Genomic DNA, 23,037 nt, shown 5'->3' on the forward strand with positions numbered 1-23,037 from the left:
GGGGAAGAAATCTAATTCTAGTTAAAAGTATCTAAAGGCAATAAAGACAGATCTAGGTAGGAGTGTGCTCATTCGTTTGGACTGCATTCAAAGCAAGATTAAATAGAGTTTCTTAAAGTTCTGAAGCCTATTGTAGATGCAACTTGAGAAACAAAACTCTTATTTGGAGTGTGAGCAGTTGGTAAAAACACTGCTTTTTATGCTTAGCTTGCCCGCTTTTTCCCATGCTTTGCTCTTTGCCTATAGTAATGTCTAGTGTGAAAGATTGAGGTGTCTGACCCTGAATGAGAGGACCATCAATTATGAATGACTCTATGGGAACAATGGTATTTTCCAAAGAGAGTAATCAAGCAAAAAAACTGATTCTCCCAGTTTGTCTCTAAGAGGGGCTAGGGCTTTAACCACCTGACTAGGACACTGAAGCCAGTGAATGAGTCACATTATAGAGGGGACAGAAACTTTACTTAAGGTGAAGATTTACTCTACTCCCTCTCGCACCAACCAACCATTGCCCACAACAAGAGGACTGCAGGAGGGGCCTACACTTTGATATACGGACTACGCCCTGAGGACTCACAAGAAGGCGTAAGGGCATATAAGTTCTTGTTGTTTCGCCTAAAGATCTGTAACTCTTGTATGCTTTGAGAGTAAAAAGTTACTTTGGTTTTAGAAACCCCTGTGCAAAGCCTCTATTCCTGACTTTACCTGCCACGTGGTCACCCAAGAGTTCAGCTATAAACTAGAGTATCCAAAATGGAATGGAACTCTGGGGGAATAAGCATCAGTAACTGGAGCGTTTTAGGAAGTCCGGGACTGGTCTTAAAGCCTATTGCAGTTGGACTGTGAAGTCTCAAGTCCCAAGGAAGGATTTCCGGCAAGGATCTGCACCTAGGAGTGAGCCTTACAGGCCCAAATCTAAAGATCATGGTGGGACTCTGCCCAAAGCCAGTTGGCTTGGAAGAACATGGAATCCAAAGGCTGAGTCCTATTACTACATACTGGTGACCCAAAACTAAGAGGACTCAGGCAGGTCTGTACAATGATCATTAAAGTGCCTGGAGCCTTCCCATTTCCCCTGAATGAAACATATCCTAAGCCTTCATTTGACGACCCTAATTGCTTCCCCCAAATTTCTATCTACAACTCCAATGTTTCCACAGCTCTTGACCAACTTGTAACCTACCAGTTTCAATTCTCATTCCACTCACTCACATGCTTCAGTATGTGTATTAACTCAGTTAATTCAAGTGCACAAATCAGAGCTCACTTAACTAGGACACTTGAAAATCTCAATACACTGTCTATTGCCTACTCCTGTGGGAATTCTGTGCCACTGTGCATGCACAGAATTTATGTCCCCCGCAGATTTCTTTCCTTCCCCACAGAAAAATGCAGTATGTTTCGGTGCCCAGGGCAGCCAGCAGAGAGGTAAATCACTGTGGGGCAGGAAGCGGGACTGGGAAGACCTGGCTGGTGGCTCCTACCCTGTGCCAGGCTCAGCTGCTAGTCCAGGCTGGGAAGGATGAGACTTCCTCTTCCCCCACACAGCATCCGGGGCTGGGTCAAACCCACCCCCAGATTTCTCCCCCTGCTACAGGAAACTCTGCAAAATCCCTTCTCCTCACCCCCCCCCCACCGCTTCTTGCACCCATCGCTCCTCAGCTGCAGGGGGAGGGATTCCTGTACAGGGAACTGCTCCCCCATCCACACAACCCCTGTGCATCCAGACCCCCTCATACCCAGACCCTGCCATTGAGCCTCACCCCCCTGCACTCAGAATTCCACTGATAAGCCCCACTCGCCCTGCACCTGGACCACCCTGACGAGCTACCCGCACCCCCACCCAACCAAGCCCCAACCAGTTGCACATGGATCCCCACCCCACAGAGTCCCACTCCCCCAGCATCTGGACCCCCTACTGAGCCCCACACATACCCAGAACCCCCACACCCAGACCCCCCGCACTGAGCCCCAACCACCTTCACCTGGACCCCCCTGCAGAGTTCCATTACCACTGCACCCAAAAAATCCCAACAAGCCCCTGTGCATCCAGACCCCCTCCTGACCCAGATTGCCCCATACAGAACCCTCTCAACCCACACCTGGATCCCCCCACACTAAGCCCCTCCACACTTGGATCCTGCCTTGCTGAGCCTGCCTCCCCACACCTGGTATGGAGGAGCAGGGCTCTGGGGTGTTTCTGGGGCAGGCCTGGTCCTTGCACTGTGTCAGGGTTGGGTGCAGCCTCACTACTGAGTCCATGTCCCGGGGGTGGGGAGAAGCTGCACAGTGATTTCCCAATTCTGTGCAGCCAGTGGCCTTCCATTGCTCCCCAATGCCCCATGCTGGAGCCTCCATATTTCTTTGACAAATAAAATATGCAGAATTTTAAAATATTGTGCGCAGAATTTTAATTTTTTCGGTGCAGAATTTTTATTTTTTTGGCACAGAATGCCCTCAGGAGTAATTGCCTCATTACACAAAGCCTTGTTATTCATGTGACAAAGTGAAATCAGACTATCAAATTATGAACTCTGTGTTACACAATATGTGAAAATATTAGCACTGTGACTGTTCAAGTCTGGACTTGGCCCAGGACAGCCTCTTGTACTGCATTCCAGACAGCTGCCCTGCCTGGGAAAGGTGTTAGACACCCTGAAGGACTAACACTGATCCCATCAAGGCAGAACAGATAAAACTAATTTCTTATTAACAATATTCACAAAGGCTCTAGAGGCCAACCCCCTAGCAACAAACCAAGAAATAAACAAATGGTGCAACTCTGTGGACCTACGTACATTGCAAATAAAACCATGCCAGAGGTTTTGTTATAAAATTATTCAAATTTCTAAAGTAAATATGACCTTAACTGTTTAAGCATGATAACATGTCCAAGAGGCATTAATGTCAAGGGAAATATGGCCAATGCTTTAGCCCGGTTACAAAACATGGTCACAATCCTGGCTACACTATAAACTGGAAAAATAGTATAGCTCATTCACAGAACAATTGTGGTGTAATCAGGTCTCCCAAGCAGTTGTATATGAAGCTGTGGTGAGTTAGGACGCTCTGTACAACTTATGAATTCTATTTGATACTGGGGGATCTTTGCAATCTGCACCGATGCATACAAACTCCATCTGAATATGCAGCCTTTTATCTTTATTACCTGTTTGCATGGGCAGCGGGTGAACGGTGGGCTCTGGGAGTCTAACTCCCGCCCTGGCTGGCCCCTTCTGCCTGACGCCCCCTTTCCCCCGCTGGAGCTCAGAGCCCCCACCCCTACTGCAGCCGCCACCGCTACCCCCCTTTTCACCCCAGCCGTCCAAGCGCTGGGTGAGTGGCACCCCCCCCCCGCCCCCCGGCTGCTGCGGTCCCACTGCTGAGTGGCCCAAGCACCGAGCGAGTGGCTCCAGTGCCCCCAGCACGAGGTGGGCAGCCCCCCCCCCCCCCCCCCACCTTCCCTCAAGAGCTGCAGGCCCAACATTCCCAGCCTTGGAGAACCAGGCAGCACGGCCCTGGGCGGCGCCAGCCCCCCAAGTCCTGGCCACAGGGCAGCTGCCCTAGCCCCAGCACACTTCCCTGAAGAGGAGCAGCCTACCTGGGTTGGGGCCAAGGGGGAAGCAGCAAGCAGGAGGGGGCCTTGGGACTGAGTGTGGACAGGGTCACGCGGGGCTGTTTAGAGAGGCATAGCTTCCCCCAGCCTACAATACGCACTGCCCATGCCTGTTTGCCTCCACATTGGGCTGAAATTCCAAAAGCTGGTGGCAAAAAAACAATAGGGAGTCATTAAACTTTGACAACTGGTTATCCAAAGAGATAGCTCCTACCCAGGAGAATTGCTTTGTCTGGGGAGAGATTGCCTTGGCAATGAAGTCATCTGGCAGGGTTCTCTGGTCACCTGGCAATGGCTCCAGTGGAAAGAGGAAGGTTATAAAGAGGGAGGAGCTGATCTTTCCTGGGCCATTTTTTCTCTAGCTCACCAGGAGGGGGAGAGAGAAGCAGCCCAGCATGTCAGGGCCTCCAAAAGGTATTGTCTCCCTTCCTGAGACTACATGGTCCCCCTCCAAGGACTCCCAGGAGTAGGGTGAGCTAGTAAGGGGCACTGCAGTTAGGATGTTTATTGTTTTCTAAATGATATCCACACTTTCTTGTATTTTATATTATTAAGGAAGAGAGCCCAGAGTGTAACACAATTACTGAGTGTCTGAGTGTGTTTTATGCTTCACAATTACTACAAGGCTTCCAAGATAGTTGAACTGTAAATCAGAAGCTTCATACTTTTGGGGAAGAGTTCTAAGAGAAGGTATGTTTATGTACAGGGAGTCTGGAGAGTCAGCATTGTGCCCACAGGGGCTATGTAGCTGCACAGTGGATTCCTGCTCTCAGGATAAGGAGCTAGATAGCAGGTCTGTACCCCAAGAATGGGCCTAGGGACCCCAATATTGGGACATTGGCTGGACTGTGTTCAGGTTCAGGAAAAAACAGTTACTCACCTTCTCGTAACTGTTGTTCTTTGAGATGTGTTGCTCAGATCCATTCCAGTTAGGTGTGTGCGCGCTGCGTGCACAGTCAGAAATTTTACCCCTAGCAGCACCCGTCGGGTTGGCTGTGGAGCCCCCTTGACTGGCGCTTCTATGGCGCTCAATATATGACCCTTCCAACACGGCGCCCCCTCAGTTCCTGCTTGCTGGCTACTCTGGACAGAGGGGAAGGTGGGTGGGTCTGGAATGGATATGAGCAACACATCTTGAAGAACAACAGTTTCAAGAAGATGAGTAACCATTTTTTCTTCTTCGAGTGCTTGCTCATATCGATTCCAGTTAGGTGACTCCCAAGCCCTACCTTGGAGGTGGGGTCGGAGTTACAGAATGACAGACTGGAGCACTGCTCTGCCAAAGGCTGCTTTGTCTCTCGCATGCTGGGTTATAGCGTAGCGAGTGGCAAATGCATGCACCGAGGGCCACGTCACCACCCTGCAGATTTCTTGAATTGGCACCTGGGCCAGGAACGCTGCTGCTGAGGCCTGTGCCCTCGTGGAATGGGCCGTGAGAGCCGGGGCTGGATCGTTGGCTAATTCGTAGCAGGTGCGGATGCAGGAGGTAATCCACAATGAGATCCTCTGCGACGAGACCAGGAGACCTTTCATACGGTCTGCTACCGCCATGAATAGTTGGTTTGACTTTTGGAACGGCTTCGTCCGTTCCATGTAAAAAGCAAGTGTCCATCGACCATCCGGAGAGTAGAGCTGTTACTCTTGGCAGGTCGCATGAGGTTTAGGGTAAAACACAGGCAGGAAAATGTCCTGGTTGGAGTGTAATTGAGACACAACCTTTGGAAGGAAAACTGGGTGAGGCCGGAGCTGCACCTTGTCCTTGAAGAAGACCGTGTATGGAGGGTCAGAGGGCCTTCAGCTCTGAGACCCTCCTTGCCGAAGTAATGGCAACCAGAAAAGCAACCTTCCATGATAGATACAGGAGTGAGCAAGTTGCCAACAGTTCAAACAGGGCAGGGCAGTTGGCCGAGGCCACTAGCACCCTGAGCTCGGATACCACCAACCGGGAGCTCTTAGTCAAGGTACCCTGGGCCTTGTGATATGCCCAGGGGGTCCAAAAGGGACACTGTGCCAGCACCTGCCATTGCGCTGGCCATGGCATTGTGCCAACATTGGGGCGTCTATGTGCCGACCAGTGCCAGCTCCAGTGCGAATATCTGGACCCCACCTCCAAGTCTGAAGACGAGGACCGGGATGTTGATGGCCATGGCGGTGCCAAGTGAAGCTGGGTTGATGAGTGGTGCTAGGATCCGGAGCGGCACCATGAAGACAACCAGAGCTGAGACCTCGACCGGTGCCGAGAATGGGACCTGTGCCAAAGCGGGGACCTGTGCTGAGGCGGGGATTGGGGCCAGGATGGTAAGCGGTGCCACGAGTCAGAGCAATGGCGTGAGATGGATCAGTGCCGGGACTCAGAGCGGTGCCTCCTTGTCGGTGCCCATGAGCAGTGCCTTGGAGATGCAGATGGATGCAACATCACCGTCTTTCCCCGTGACGGTGCTGCCTTCAGTGGTGCCGGAGGCTTGTCGCAGAGGGCCAAGGACCACGGTGCTGTCATGGCAATGAGGTCCCTCACAGCCTCAAAGATGTCTGGGTGGATGGTAGCCCCACCATATGGCTTAAGGAGTCCAACGGCACCAGACTCAACGGTCTCCTTTGCGGGGCCAAATTCAAAGGTGCCAGCTCCAAAGCTCTCAAGGATGCGCCCTATTGGCCAACTCCAAAGGAGTGGGTCTTGAAGGCAGTGATCCACTCCTACCCTGCTTTCGGTGCCGCTCGTGTGGCGCCGGGGAATGGGACTGGTGCCAGACAGTTCCCACCGGCTTCAGCGCCAGGGAGTGGCGGTGCCGCGTGTCTCTGTGCCCAGAATCCTTCTGTGGTGCCATTTCTGCCACGGATATAGGAGTGCTCCGCACCGATGAACTCTGTGTCAGGTCTTGCCGTGCCAAGGCGGATTGCGGCCTCAGAGCTGCCTCCATAAGGAGCTACTTTAAACAGAAGTCCCACTCCTTTCTTGTTTTAGAGCGAAACCCTTTACAAATTCTGCACCTATTGGCTTGGTGTGCCTCCCGCGGACACTTTAGACAAGTGTTGTGGGGGTCACCCATTGGTATGGGCTTATTGCAGGACTTGCAGGGTTTGAACCATTGCGACCGAGGCATGGCCCAAGTCCCTAAGGGAAGATGGGAATGGGGGTTTCCCTACCTAACAACTAAACACTACTAACACTAATAACTACAGCAAACTGAAAGACTAGGAGAACGAGAGGAGAACTTGCTAAGCAAGCCACCACATTTCCAATGACCGTCACTGGCAGTAAGAAGGAACTGAGGTGGCACCGAGTCGGCAGGGTCATATATTGAGCGCCATAGAGGCACCACTCCAGGGGGCTCCACAGCCGACCCAACGGGTGCTGCTAGGGGAAAACTTTCCAACGACTGTGCACGCGGCACGCACACACACATAACTGGAATCTATATAAGCAAGCACTCGAAGAAGCAGCTTAAAACATCTGGGGATCCAGGAACACAGGGGCTTAGGCCTTGGCTACACTTGGGGATTCACAGCGCTGCCGCGGCAGCACTGTGAAGCACGAGTGTAGTCACGCCGCCAGCGCTGCGAGAGAGCTCTCTCGAGGGGGAGTAGCTTGCAGCACTGCGAGGGAGTGTGCAGCGCTGCAGGCGCTGATTACACTCGTGCTTTACAGCGCTGCACTCGGGGGGGAGGAGGGGGCGTTTTCACACCCCCGAGCGCAGCAAGTTGCAGCGCTGTACAGCGCCAGTGTAGCCAAGGACTTCGATTCCCCTCATAGCAGTCCTGTGGGAGGGTAGGGGGCACCCCACTTGATCTGTAACAAAAGTGTAGACAGGACCCAAAGAAATCTAATTATCCTCAATGAGTCCATGCAGTAGAAATACTTGATGATTAATGGTACTGAATACAGGTGATAGAGCTAACATTAATAGTATGAAAAGCCATCTCAGATCTAACAATTAACACTCCATCACACAACTAACACTGTCTTAACACCTGCAGCTAAACCAAATGATGAAAAATTCCACTGTGAGTAGGTATTCATGGAGTTACAAAGGAAATCTTGAGACTAGGCAATGTCAGACCATTAATAAATACCAAGAGTAGGTTTTTGAGCATGGACTCATTTCAGCCAGGGTTGCTTCCTTCCCGCTAAAAAAGAAAAACATAAATGATAACTTTCATCTAATAGCAAAGTGCCTTGTTGATGTATTCCACAAACATCAAGAAGCTGTCAGCCTAAGCAACCACAGAATTTTTTATGACATGAAAAGTGACCCTAAATTAAAGGAAGCAATGGTTGATCAACGACAAGCCTCATACACCCAATCTTTATCCTATCACAAACATTAGATCCAGACTGTGGCCAGCTCTAGCAAATTAATCAGAATCCACATGACACAGTCCCGCAGTTATCATAGTATCACGAAACCCTCAGCCAACTCAGAAAAACCATCATCATCTGCGTAGACACTGATGCCACTAAGCACTATCAGTCTTGGCAACTCCATTACTGTTACAATTAGTAATGGCAATAAATTAACAAAGGGGCTCTGATGTGACTCTTCTGCAATGTGTATACCAACTCTTGGCCCACCTTAATCTCATCTTGGGACTTACATTCAAGATGGAGACTCACAATCACATCTAGTTTAGGGGCAAGCAGTCTCCTGTAACTGAGGTCAGAAACAAACAACACAGTTACACCACATTCCCTGATACTCCCTCTATGCAGAGCCAAATACCCAGCTAAAGATTATTGCGCCAATAATGTCCTGTAGTGGCATCCAGCTAGGTGATCTCAGTTACACATGCAAAGTCAGAGATCACAACCTTAAGTCATGGGGCATGATTATTAAAACACTCTCCTTCCAGTGAACAGCATGATTTGAGGAGCCAGCTCAGCAATCAACTAACACCCTGGCTCCTGAAAGTAAACAGTCAAAACCAATTAGATTAAAATCAAACATGACACAGGTTTATGCGCACACTTTTCTCCTGCGTCATCTTACCTCACCAACCCCGCACAAACAATTACCCCCCTGCACTCAGACTACTGTATTCCTAGCACAGCAGCAAAATTCAACATGGTCATTCTCAATGAAGAGACAGTCACCACAGCTGAAAATGCGCTACTGCTAGCCAGAACCAAGCTAGTACATAGGTCGGGGGGGGAGGGGGGAGGGAATAAAACTTAAACTTACTTGTGTTCCTTTATTTAAAGGTAAACAGCTTTTTAAATAGGCCTTCTACTCCTGCACACAATATTTCACATCCAAACAAATGCCAAACAATAGGAGTCTCTTACCTCCCCCGCAAGAATGGCTGTTACTGTCAACATAACCCCACTTGCCCCTGTACAAGTTTATCTGACAGACCAAATTCAGAAAGGAGGCAAAGGAAAATTTAACAACCTTTCTGGATGGACCATTCATATCCACCTAAAGCCACAAGTCAATATCCCCCAAAACAAATATGGACTCTGCAGTCAATCCTCACAAGTCTTACTGTCCAGGGAACAGCACTATAAATTAATCTACTAAGTGGGGATTTGTTTCGACATTACAAAATTTCCTGTACTGTGCAGACAGTGCAATAAACAATTTGACGCATGTGGATATAAAATATCCAAGTTTATTTATTTCTTCTTACATGTATTATAATCTTTCTATTACAATTTTTCCTATGTCTTTTTGTTTGTTTAGCTAGTTACTGAATATTTACATTATTTGTACGGGACATTTCCTTGAATTGTGCCCCAAATTTAATTACTTTATAGCACAGCTTGCCTGTACATTGCAGCCAAATGTATTCTGAAATAGTGAGATAGAGCACAATTTTGCATGTTAACATAGGACTATTCAAGAAAAGGAGCTATCACAGCTCTCCTTCGCTGAGCAGCAGTTGACTCAATTGCAGATTTCTAGGCCAAGACCTGCTCAACCTAGTTCAGAAGGACATTAGGTCCCTCAGAAGCCTAAAGAAACTGAAAAGCGAATGATACCCAGATCAAAAAAAAGAACATGTGTTCAACTGTGGACAGGAAGGACATTTCATAGGAGACTGTGAGAATACTCTTAACCCCATTTACTGCACCAACACCTGATCAGCAAATATTCAGGGTGGCATAAACTCAAAGTTAAAAGAGAAGAACAGGAGATTTTCCTGCTTGGGGAAAATCTTGGGGAGATTTTCCCCAAGCAAAGCTCCCTGTTGGAGGATTTGTACGAAGAGTACAGACAGCAATCTTGCAGATGCCTGGAGTACAAGTTAGATCTCAGGAGGATCATCCTGAAGAAGAATCAGCAGCTCATGCTACAGGATTTGGAGACAAGTATCAGAGGGGTAGCCGTGTTAGTCTGAATCTGAACAGGACCCTCTGTTGCTTTTTACAGGATTTGGAGACACTGTCTTATGATGAGGACAGCATACCACATGAGTTTCAAACTCCAAGTCCATGGCCTGGAAGACCAAGTGCCCAAAATTCTATTCCCATTGACTGGAAAGCATACAGCACATGTGATTCACTTTCTGAAGTCTCGCCATAGACCAAGTCAGAATGAGGAGAAGGAGCAGAACTATGAGACCCAACTATACTTGCAAGAATGGCCAAAACTCTTCCTGTCAGATGAGATTTTATACAGGAAGGTTCAGAGGAGAGGAGAAGGTCAGGGACAGCTAGTGAGTCCCTGCACTCATAGAAACTGTGCTTTAGAATCCACAATGAAATGGGCCACACAGGAGTAGAGAAAATGTTAGAATTGGCTAGCAGTTAATTTTATTGGCCTCGAATGACCTGAGTGGTGGAGAGGAAATATCAGATCTGTAAGCGTCGTCTCAGACGGAATGCTACTGTAGAAAAGCCTGTCAAGCTTTTGAACATTAAAGCATCTGTTCCAAAGATAAGAGAGGTAGAGTTGCTGGAAGAGACTCAAGTAAACAGGAGTTATCAACAGAAGGGATCTAATGCAGGTGTGCAGACTTCACACAATCTTCATTTGATTTGACTCTGCAATCTGAACTTAAGACACTGGCGGAGGAATTTGACCCAAATCAGAGTACTTCACTTGATGAAAATCAAGGGAAATTTCATGATATGAGCACTCCACTGCAGCTAAGGTGAAACTGCCTTTTCCCATCACAACATCTGTGGAGGGTAGCACAGATGTGGTGAGACTGCCTGACCAGGTAGAGCTAGAAGTCAACCCAGTCAAACTTGGGGACTAGTCCTTGATTCTGTACTTTTCTGGAGACCCAAGATCTCCAAGTGATACTTTATCACTACCTTTCTTTACTACCTGACTTTGCAGACAGATGTAGATAGGATATTATTGTGGGCCACAGATGTCATCAGATTGCAGGGATGTCATTTGTTTAAATAGGAGCACAACCGACATGCCATATGTTGGCAGTATTTGACTTTCTTTGGCCCAAAGAAAGGGAGAAAAGCAACGGGGGGAGGGGGGGGAACAGGGATTTTAGTTGGAATATTTTTAGAGTTACCTATAAAATTTTGTTTGCGGTCACCCCCTTTTACCCTCTGAAAGCTGAGCCAACCAGAGCTCAGAGGGGAAGATGAGAAATATAGGAATTGAAGACAGCCTTGTGGACTTAGCAGCTGATTGACACAGGACCAAGAGATGTCTCTGCTATGAGTGCTGGGTCTCAAGACCTTTGCTGCTTTGGATACAGGTTACAGATTTTTATATTACCAGCAACTGAGACCCAGTCAACCCCAGAGCTGGAATGCTGCTGTGGAGATCCCCAGACTGTTTGTTTGCTTTACAGGATTCTGAATTTTTTGGATAAGGACTGAGATGCTACCATTTTTCTCAAGCTCTGAAGAGTCCAGGTGACACATGCTACACCTTATGGTTGCACTATAAAGACTGAGAAACCCTCTCTAAAAAGATTAGCAAGGAATGCGTGAGAGTGTGTGCGCGCGCTGAAGTATAAATTCATAGATTCCAAGGCCAGAAGGGACCATTGTGATCATCTAGTCTAACCTCCTGCATAATACAGGACATGGGGGGAGGGATAGCTCAGTGGTTTGAACGTTGGCCTGCTAAACCCAGGGTTGTGAGTTCAATCCTTGAGGGGGCCACTTAAGGATCTGGGGGGAAAAAATCAGTACTTGGTCCTGCTAGTGAAGGCAGGGGGCTGGACTCAATGACCTTTCAGGGTCCCTTCCAGTTCTATGAGATGGGTACATCTCCATATATTATATATTATAAAACTTCCCCCAAATAATTGCTGTTTGAACTAGAGCATATCTTCTACAAAAACATCCAATCTTGATTTTAAAACTTCCAGGAAACGAGAATCCACTGCAACCTTTGGTAAGGTGCTCCAATGGTTAATTACCCTCACTGTTAGAGAAGTTATGTTGGAACTAAATATTTAAATATATGTAAAAGCAACAAAGTGGGGACATCTGTATAAAGAATATCACATAGATTTATAGACCTCAATCATATGTCCCCTTAGCCGTCTCTTTTCCAAACTGAAAAGTCCCAGTCTTATTAATCTCTCCTCATACGGAAGCCATTCCATACCCCTAATCATTTTTATTGCCATTTTCTGAACCTTTTCCAATTCCAATATATCTTTCTTGAGATGGGGCGACGGGCATACCATGGATTTATATAGAGGCAACATGATATTTTCTAAAAAAAGAAGAACAGGAGTACTTGTGGCACCTTAGAGACTAACAAATTTATTAGAGCATAAGCTTTCGTGGACTACAGCCCACTTCCCACGAAAGCTTATGCTCTAATAAATTTGTTAGTCTCTAAGATGCCACAAGTACTCCTGTTCTTCTTTTTGCGGATACAGACTAACACGGCTGTTACTCTGAAACATGATATTTTCTGTCCTATTATCTATCCCTTTCTTAATTATTCCCAGCATTCTGTTCTCTTTTTTGACTGCCGCAGCACATTGAGTGGATGTTTTCAGAGAACTATCCACAATGACTCCAAAATCTCTTTCTTGAGCGGTAATAGCTAATTTAGACCCCATCATTTCATATATTGTTGGGATTATGCTTTCCAATGTGCATTACTTTGCATTTATCAACATTGGGCAACAAAATGGCAGATGAAATTTAGTCACCCAGTTTTGAGAGATCCTTTTGTAGGTCTTCGCAGTCTGCCTGGGTCTTAGCTATGTTTAGTAATTTTGTATCTGCAAATTTTGCCACCTCACTATTTACCTTTTTTTCCAGCTCATTTATGAATATGTTGAATAGGACTGGTCCCAGAACAGACCCCTGGGGGACACCACTATTTATCTCTCTCCATTCTGAGAACTGACCATTTATACCAACCCTTTGTTTCCTATCTTTTAACCAGTTACCAATCCGTGAGAGCACCTTCCCTCTTATCCCGTGGCAGCTTACTTTGCGCAAGAACCTTTGGTGAGGGACCGTGTCAAGGCTTTTTGAAAATCTAAATATACTATATCCACTGGATCCCCTTGGTCCACATGCTTGTTGACCCCCTCAAAGAATTCAAGTTGATTGGTGAGGCATGATTTCCCTTTACTAAAACCATGTTGACTCTTCCTCAACAAATTATGTTAATCTATATGTCTGACAATACTGTTCTTTATTATAGTTTCAACCAGTTTGCCCGGTACTGAAGTCAGGCCTGTAATTGCCTGGATCACCTCTAGAGCCCTTTTTAAAAATTGGCGTCACATTAGCTATCCTCCAGTCATCTGGTACAGAAGCTGATTTAAATGATAGGTTACAGATGACAGTTAGTTCTGCAATTTCACATTTGGGTTCCTTCAGAACTCTTGGGTGAATACCATCTGGTCCTGGTGACTTATTGCTTTTTAATTTTTCAATTTGTTCCAAAACCACCTCTAATTATACCTCAATTTGGGACAGTACCTCAGATCTGTCACCTAAAAAGAATGGCTCAGGTTTGGGAATCTCCCTCACATCCTGAGCTGTGAAGACCAATGCAAAGAATTCATTTAGTTTCTCTGCAATGGCCTTATCGTCCTTAAGTGCTACTTTAGCACCTCGATCATCCAGTGGCCCCACTGTTTTTTAGCAGGCTTCCTGCTTCTGATGTATTTTAAAAATATTTGCTATTACTTTTTGAGTCTTTGGCTAACTGTTCCTCGAATTCTTTTTTGGCCTTCCTAATTGTATTTTTACACTTCTTTTCCCAGAGTTTATGCTCCTTTCTATTTTCCTCACTAGGATTTAACTTCCACTTTTTAAAAGGATGCCTTTTTGCCTCTCACTGCTTCTTTTACTTTGTTGTTTAGCCACAGTGGCTCTTTTTTAGTTCTCTATGTTTTTTAATTTGGGGTATACATTTAAGTTGAGCCTCTATTATGGGGTCTTTAAAAAGTTTCCACGCAGCTTGCAGAGATTTCACTTTTGGCACTGTACCCTTTAATTTCTGTTTAACTAACCTCCTCATTTTTGTGTAGTTCCCCTTTCTGAAATTAAATGCTACAGTATTGGGCTGCTCTGGTGTTTTTCCTGCCACAGGGATATTAAATTTTATTATATTACAGTCAGTATTACCAGCGGTCCAGCTATATTTACCTCTTGGACCTGATCCTGTGACTTAGGACTAAATCAAGAATTGCATCTCCTCTGGTGGGTTCCAGGACTAGCTGCTCCAAGAAGCAGTCATTTAAGGTGTCAAGAAACTTTATCTCTGCATCCCGTCCTGAGGTGACATGTACCCAGTCAATATGCTGATTATTGAAATCTCCCAAATATTATTAATAATTATTGAGAATGATTATTATGATTACTAATGATTAGAGATTATCATCTCTAATCTCCCTGAGCATTTCACAGTCACTCTCACCATCCTGGTCAGGTGGTCGTAATATACCCCTATGCTATATTCTTATTATTAGAGTATGGAATTTCTATCCATAGAGATTCTATGGTACAGTTTGATTCATTTACAATTCTTCATTTGATTCTACGCTTTCTTTCACATATAAAGTCACTCCTCCACCAGCACGACCTTTTCTGTCCTTCCGATATATTTTGTACCCTGGTATTACTGTATCCCGTTGATTATCCTCATTCCACCAAGTTTCTGTGATGCCTATTATATCAATATCCTCATTTAATACAAGGCACTCTCGTTCACCCATTTTATTATTTATACTTCTAGCATTGGTATATAAGCACTTTAAAAACTTGTCTCCTTTTGGCCATCTGCCATTACACGATGTAACTGAATGGGACTCTTTTTTATTTGACTGTTTCTGATCAGACCCTGCCTGTATTTTATCATTTTCCATCCTCTCGTCCTCACTAGGACAGAGATTCTCTATTAATAAATCCTCCCCAATGGATGTCCGAACCACGTGCTTCTCCGCACCTGTCGGCTTTCCCCCAGCCCTTAGTTTAAAAACTGCTCTATGACCTTTTTAATGTTAGGTGCCAGCAATCTGGTTCCATTTTGGTTTAGGTGGAGCCCAGCCTTCCTGTATAGGCTCCCCCTTTCCCAAAAGTTTCCCCAGTTTCTAATAAATCTAAACCCCTCCTCCCTACACCATCATCTCAGCCACGCATTGAGACTCTGCAGTTCTGCCTGTCTAACTGGCCCTCTGCGTGGAACTGGGAGCACTCCGGAGAGAACATGCTTGTTAACAGCAAAAATTATTTTAAATAAATAAATAAATAAATAATTTATAGAGGTGAGAAATAACAGACCTCAACCCTACTGTCCCTCTGCAAATTTGTGTACACAGATCCCTTACCTCTCTCTAAAAGTGCAACGTTTCAAAAAGTTCAATGAATAGAAGATAGTTGGGGGCAGAATAGATCTGGACAAGGAGAAGTCTGGAGATAAATGTGAGAAGGGAGAGACAGGCAGTAGAAAAAAAAAGTGGAACTGTTTGAGCAGCATATTCCAGAAGTCTTGAGGTCTTTCTGAGTGTAGCCTTCATTGATTTGAGATTTACCATTCCATTCTCTCACTAGAAGAGAAAACCTATAATGGCAGCAGGCCATAAAAGAGACCCAGTTTGGAAATAAGAACCATTCAAGAAATATATGTTTACTGATGATGTTTTAAAGAAAGTCACACCAGTGAACTGGTGGAAATCACTTAAGCCAGGGGTTTCAAACTCAATTTACCTTAGGGCCAGTGCCAGTCCTCAAATCCTCCCTGCAGGCCAATAATGTCACTGAAGATGGTGTTCACACCACCTCCCAGCCTGTTTCCCACCCTTTTCCCTCTCTCCCTTGGCCTCATGCCACCCCGGCTGACTGCCCAGCGACTAGTGATGCTGCCTCCATGTCTGACTCTGCCTGGCAACTAGTGATAGTACCTCTGTCCCTCTCCCCCAGCCAATGGGAGTTGCGGGGGCGGCACCTGCAGCAGACAGCCGGCAGCATCGGTCGCTCCTGCCCCCCCCTTCTCCCTCCCAAGCCAGCAGCCATGAGGGTTGGATGAAAACTTTTTAAAAAGTTTCTGCAGGCCGCAGTGGGGAGGTTCTCGGGCTGCAGATGGCCCGTGGGCCAGGACTTTGAGACCCCTGACTTAAGTACTTGGATTCAGAGACTGTTGAAGTGATAATCTCACTTTTAACAGCAGTAGCTTCTTCTGATGGTGTAGAAAGAATATTTTCTTCCTTTGGACTAATTCATTCCAAATTGAGAAATCGTTTGGGACCTGAAAAAGCAGGAAAGCTTGTTTTTCTTTTCCAGATTATGAACAAACAGGAAAATGAAGGTGAAGAAGACTGAGTTAGCTGCAAAAGCCAATATTTTAAGTTTCTCATGTTGACCTGGCTGCCATAGTCGATTTAATTTTTTTTTAAATATTTAATTTAAACAATTTTAACAAAAACAAACCTGATTTAAAAAAACTTGAATGTTTAACTAAATTCAGAAATTCATATGATTGTTTTGTTAAAATATTATAGGTTTGCTGTTGAAGAAAAAAATCCAGAATACATAACGTTATTGTTTTAGTTAAATAAAACAATTTAAATGTTTGTCTGGTGATGTTCTCCTCCTAATACAGCATGGCAAGAAAATCCTCCAAATATTAATGATTAACCTGTTGAATTGGAGATAGTTCACCTCCCAATGACTTCATAAATATCTGCTTCAATTACCTTTGGTAAATGAAATAACTAAACAATCATTCATTTTCTGATATAGCTGTAAAACTAATCTGAAAAGTTTTCAAAATAAATCACTATTAAAAAATGTATACCTTCTAAAAATGAAACCTACATCTATCTCTGAGTTGTGAAAAATATGTATTAAGGTTATAACAACCAACAAGAATGCACTTTTATGTAGAAATCTGTGATTAAATCGAGTCTTCCTGACTAGTGATTTAAATCATGATTTAAATCAAATCGACCCTGGATATTTGGGCTACCACATCCATATTTCCTGACTTTTCTCTACATGCACAGGTATGTCAGAGAAAGTTAGATATGCTTAAACCTGAATTTACAAGTGCTAGAGTGCAAGATGCAGCCTTTTGTGCTGCTAACTTTCACAAGGTTTGGGGGGTATTCGGAGTATGGCAAGGAGTATATTTTTCCTGATCACTAGTGACATAAGAATAAATTTGACATACTCCATTGTGAGAAAAGAACAACTTATTTACCAATTTTTTTTCTTAATTTTGAATAACTATTTGGGTTTCACTTTTCCCTGCTCTTTCCATGTTATTTTTATTGTATTGAATATATTTGTCAAGATTTACCCTGGAGATTGTATGTTGTAATCATTCTAGTCTCACACTGAATTTACAGTACGGTAATACTTAGTTTATAAATGTATGTTTTTCAAATTACTTTATAAAATTAAAAAGCAGTAAATCATTATAAAAAGAAAAAATGAAATATCTTCCTTCATCTGAGGTTCAGATATTGAATCTTCTGAATGTCCAGCTATGTTTTGTCCTATTGTTATATTTCAAGTTTCCTTTTAAAGCTTCCATTAAAAATAGCAGTAAACAAGTTTAAGATATGCTTCTGTTTTTGATTCATGTGATTTGTATTTATTAAACTGAAAGTCTGATTTAAATTTAAATTTCTCACAGCACAGTGATTTGAATAAGTCCCCCAGCACACTCTTGAGAATAATAAAAAAAAAAAAATTGTTTGACTCACTTCAGTTTTTCAGCTGAATACAACTGAAGAAATTCCATGAAAAAAATGATCAAAAATATTCAGTTAAATGTACTGTTCAATTCAGACTGATAGAAACAATTAGTTTTATGATTCTTACTTCAAGATTAAGAATGTTGCTTTTCACAATTGCCTAAAGACACTGATGTATATCCACTGACACTCCAAATGCAAGCTACTGTCACACTGTTTACAAGTGAAACTTGACAGGCAATTAGGAGAAGGCAGAAAGATTTATCAAGCACAACTAGATTCTCCCTGATAGCTTCTGAACTCAGCATTCTTAAGAATTTTCATACTGGGAGATATATCACACTTTTTTCAAATATATTAAAGATTTTTTTTTTTAATTATCCAAACTTCTTGCATAAGAACACTATTGCCCAATGTGAGGACACTAGACTAGTCTGGAGGCAAGGAAGAAGAGTAATAAGGGCAAGGTTAAATAAACTACTGGATTCCCCACACCCCACCTCGCTGTCTCCCCTCCACTTCTCCAATGTAAATGTGATCTGGCTGGAGGCCTTCTTCTGAAAAGCCACCTTCTATTTGCACAGCTGCCCCAAAACAGCTGGCTGCTGGAGCAGTTCATATGAAGAGAGCTGTAGTGTCAGATACCAGTTCTACAAATCAATTTTCTCTTCTCTCTGCTGCCATGGTAGTCAGGTTAGCAATGAAAGTATATTTGGCATGGCCCCCAGGAATTCTCAATGTATACTACTTCCAAAGAGCATGCAAACTTTGAAATGCGGGAAAAAGGAAAAGCCAAAAAAATAAATAAAAAAAGAGAAGACAGAAACCTCACCCACTCTTCACCAAAAAAAAAAAAAAAAAAAAAAAATAACAGTAATAAAAAGACAGAGAGCACATCACTCTCTCAGGACATCAAACAAAGGAATAAAGGGTAAGGTTTCCCATATACAAATGGGTGGGAAGAGTTCTAACAAATAAGATTTATTTAGGCTAGGTCGGCATAAACTTTGTCACTCGGGGGTGTGAATAAACCACCCCCTTGAGTGACATAAGTTACACCAACATAAGCGCTCATGTGCACAGAGCTTCTCCATTTGACTTAGCTTCTGCCATTTGCGGATGTGGTTTTATTATTATGTATCAGTAGAGCTGTGCTGCTACAGCACTGTACGTGTAGACATGCTCTTAGCCTCTTCATGGCACTTACCACCCTACAAAGCCCCTCTAAAATACAGAAGTATCATCACCTCATTTTGCTGATGAGAACTGAGGCACAGATAACTGATTTGCCCATAGTCATATATGAAGCCTGTGGCAAAATCAGGAACTGAACAGAGTTCCCAAGTTCCAGTCCAAGGCTTGGACTGCAAAACCATCCTTTCCCTTCTTCATTAAGAACTGCCCACTCCTGCTACCTCCTTTGGATTGATTTAGAAGTAGCACTTATTTATACTAAGATAGTGCTCAGAGGTCCTGTTATGTAGGAAATCACAGGACCAAATGTATTCACTCACTAGTAACATTGTTCTAAGTTTTCAAAATGTGCTGGTAGCACATTTTAACAACTAGTCCCCATGCTTTGTTATTATGCAAGCTAACTTAGCTGCCAACAAATCACGTCCTATGTTCTGAATACAAAAAAGCCCACCAAGTTACACTACCACACTTTGCCACTTCAAAAGAGACTGATTTTCCAACAAAAGTAATGATTTAAAAAAGTATCCTCCAAAACAAAGTATTTTTGAAGGAGCATCATATTTTTCACTAGCCATAATTATACTTAAATGGCTTGTTGTGTAATAGGACCTTTTTGTCAATCTGCATCTAAAATACTAAAATTCAATGCAAAAATTCTTCAGGGTTGTGTGTCTGAGAACATGCATGGTTTTAATGAGTAAAATTTTCCAGAAAACAAATACATAATATTTTCAGTCTAAACTAAAGCTAGCAAAGCAAGAGTTCTTTTATGTTAGATAGGAGTACAGTTTTTACATAGATGCTATCTAATACAATTGTATATGTTCCAGAAAAGGGACACAATGAAAAAGTGCAGCTGGAATGTCAATTTTCAGGTTTTAGAAGATTGAATGCAGAGCATTCTCTGGGAGAGGTATCAGAATGACCATCCAAATGAACTCAATTGTTTCAACGTCTACAGGTGCTTCATAAGAATTTCAATGGAAATTGAGGCATTTATTTGCACATTCTCCTGCTGTGTTTGAAACCTAAAAAACACAGCAGCATTGTGCCAGTACAGAAGAAACAAAAAGTGAAAACTTACTAATCCAGCTTCATTGTCCACACTGAATGATATGTAGGTAACAAATATGGTAGAAGAAATTAAGATTTGTTAAATTGTTTTAATCATCTAAAAAACCCAGCTTTTACTAATAAAAATTAAATTACATCATCATGATAATATCCCTTTAACCAAACCAAACTGATTTTACCACTTGGTTAGAAAATTCATATATAATTCATTACAGTTAAAAAAAAATTATGGAATCTGATTTTCATGACTGGTTTCTATTATTTTTGAGTTTCATAATAGCAGTAGCTTTAACAAAATAAAATTGATTATTAAGTTTCATGCTCTGACTGAAGTTTATGGCTTATATCATTTACATAATTGTTGCACTAGTTGTGCTGAGTAGCAGATGAAATGGTACAACTGGTAGGACTTATATGGGTACCTTGGAAAATACAGGATACTGAAAACAAATTAAGTCTTGGTAAAGTCTGGATCCAGGGATATGCTAGCAGAAGCTGGTGCTTGTATCCCAGTAACAGTGATTACTTTAAGCAGTATTTATAACAACAACAAAATAAAGCTCTTCTTATATAGTGCTTTTCATCAGTGCTTTACAAAGGAGGTCAGTATCTATTTTACAAAAGGAGAAACTGAGACACAAGAGATGAAGTGACTTGTCCAATGTCACCCAGCAGGCAAGCTGGGAAGAAGAACCCAGTGTCCTGAGTTTTAGTCCAGTGCTCTTCCATTAGGAAACACTATGTCCCTCTATTCAAAACTCTATTTCAGAAGTACTAACATGGATCTTCACAGAAAATCTATGCCAGCAGTATTCTCCCTTTAGCACTATGACTTCCAGTGTGAATCTTTCACTTCTATAGCAATTTTTGTGGGGGGAGTCTGCTGACAGAGGTTCTCCACAAGAATATCATTTTGAAGCATCTGCCAATGTGCAATTTAATGGACCCAGAGAACACAAACACTGAACATGCCCTTACATCATAGAATACCATAAATTACTCAAAACCAAAAAAAAGTTGTCCTCTGGCCACCCTTCCTACCACACACAAACACTTTAAAATTTGTATTTAAATTATAAGCATGAGAAGGAACAGGCGTTAACGTGTAAGACAGGTAAATGTGAGGGTCTTAAAAAGTTGAGAAGTCCCTTTCAAACAAACAGAGGTTTGTGATTTTATTGTGAAAGCCTAGGTCACCATAATCCATGAGGACAAAACAATAATTTCTAACCACCATTTCACAGTTCCTTGCTATCACTACAAGACACTTCAGATAAAGACTCAAAAAACAAAGTACTGAAAGAAGCCCCTAACAACTGCTCCAAAGAAGTCAAGTGATCATATGCACCAACATATATTATGAAGTTTTGTAAAAATGTAAGCAAAAATGTTAAACCATCACAGTCACATTTTATAATAGGGTTGAACATCACTTTGTTAAACAAAGACTTGATTACAATTCCAATGGTTATAAAGAATCACAAATTGTAGTTTAAATTATAAACAGTCGTGGAATTTTTTTAACGTCAGGCCCAATTAAACACACTACACTTAAAATAATAATGTAATGATTAATAATAACTTAAGTCAGAAAAAATAAAAATAGTAACTTAACAGAAAACAAAAAGTGTTAGGGCTTGTTTATACTTGAAACGCTACACCAGCACAGTGGCAGCATTGTAGGGCTTCAGTGTAGACACTACCTACACCAACAGGAGGGGTTCTCCCATCAGCATAGGTAATCCACCTCCCCAAGAGGCGGTAGCTAAGTCAACAGAAGAATTCTTTGGTCAACCTAGTGTTGTCTACACCAGGGGTTACATTGGCTTAACCATGTTTCTCAGGGGTGTGGACTTTGAACATCCCTGAGCGATGCAGCTAGGTTGACCTAACTTTTTAGTTTAGATTAGGATTTAGAAAGGTGGTACCAACAGCTGGTCTCCAAGAATCTCACCACTTTCTTTTAGATCCCCCACCCAATAAAAGGAGGGGTTGAGGAAAGCAGTGGATTTGAGCAACTTTAATTTTCTTTTTTGTAGTAATACAGGAGATAATACTACCACTACAAGACTTTAAGCATTTATGCAACATTCATGTCATGTCAATGAGTAACAAATCAGCCTTATGTTTTTCTAATACTTCCAAATTATATCACAGCAACTTTAAAAAAGTGGACTCTCTTACCTGCTTTAGTTCTATTTACTTTTTTCATTCCAGCAGCCTCACACTCTTTTTCTCCATTACACTTTTCCATGGAGCTTATTTCTCCAAGAGATTCCACAGCCCGTGTAGAATTTATATTTATACCACATATTCTAGAATGAGCTCTTATATGCCCAGAGCCGCTCTGCTGTTTCTCGTCTACCTACAAAAACAGAAATTCAGGATAGCATTTTCCCAACCCTTAGTGCAAAAGTGAAAAATCTGCTTTTCCTTGAAAGATGTATAGTTCTTTTCCATATTTAAATGTATTACAGAAAATATCAGCTCACACTTTACAAAAATATTAAAATCTAAATTTCTCCTGTTGCCATTTTAAGACAATAATTAGGTACTACCCACATCCAAACTTTAGTAGCTCTCTGCAATTTTGAAGTTTGGTTATACAGGTCAGGATTAATCATTCCTTCTCTATGGTAAGTTTGCAAGTCACTCTAGTCCAAATTCCGCCACCCTTTACTTACATTGAATAGTCCCATAGATTTTCAGTGGTACCAACTGAGAAGTAAGGTACTACTCATGCATAAGGATGGAAAAATCAACCCTCTACTGTGTATATTTGTGTGTATACACACTGACACATGCAAATAAATAAATGTGCTTTTAATATAAATGGCCATCCGCAAAAGCAGCAACTCCTATTTATGAATTTTATTCAACAGAAGCCTTAAAATTAAAGATATACTAAAATGATGACATACTGAACTTCTTTCTATATCAGAGGCTTTGCTGTCTTGTCGCCACACTGTGACTCAGTATATTGACATTTTTGAATTACCATCTTAAGAAAGGACCTTATTTTCTGAAATGCTTTTGCCAGGACATTCAAAACATTT

General features: G+C 42.9%; 1 protein-coding gene across 13 annotated transcripts in view; it reads right to left on the reverse strand.

Annotated features, from left to right (window-relative positions):
- The window catches only part of RAD54B (RAD54 homolog B), a 108,753-nt gene that overhangs the window by 79,709 nt on the left and 6,007 nt on the right, over window positions 1-23,037 (reverse strand). For all 13 annotated transcript variants that reach the window (XM_065585916.1, XM_065585917.1, XM_065585918.1 and 10 more), the window contains one exon: window positions 22,166-22,346. In XM_065585916.1, the coding sequence (XP_065441988.1) occupies window positions 22,166-22,346 (181 nt within the window). The remainder of the gene's footprint in view (window positions 1-22,165; window positions 22,347-23,037) is intronic.

Source organism: Chrysemys picta, chromosome 2, assembly GCF_011386835.1.
Source record: "Chrysemys picta bellii isolate R12L10 chromosome 2, ASM1138683v2, whole genome shotgun sequence".
Lineage (NCBI taxonomy): Eukaryota > Metazoa > Chordata > Testudines > Emydidae > Chrysemys > Chrysemys picta.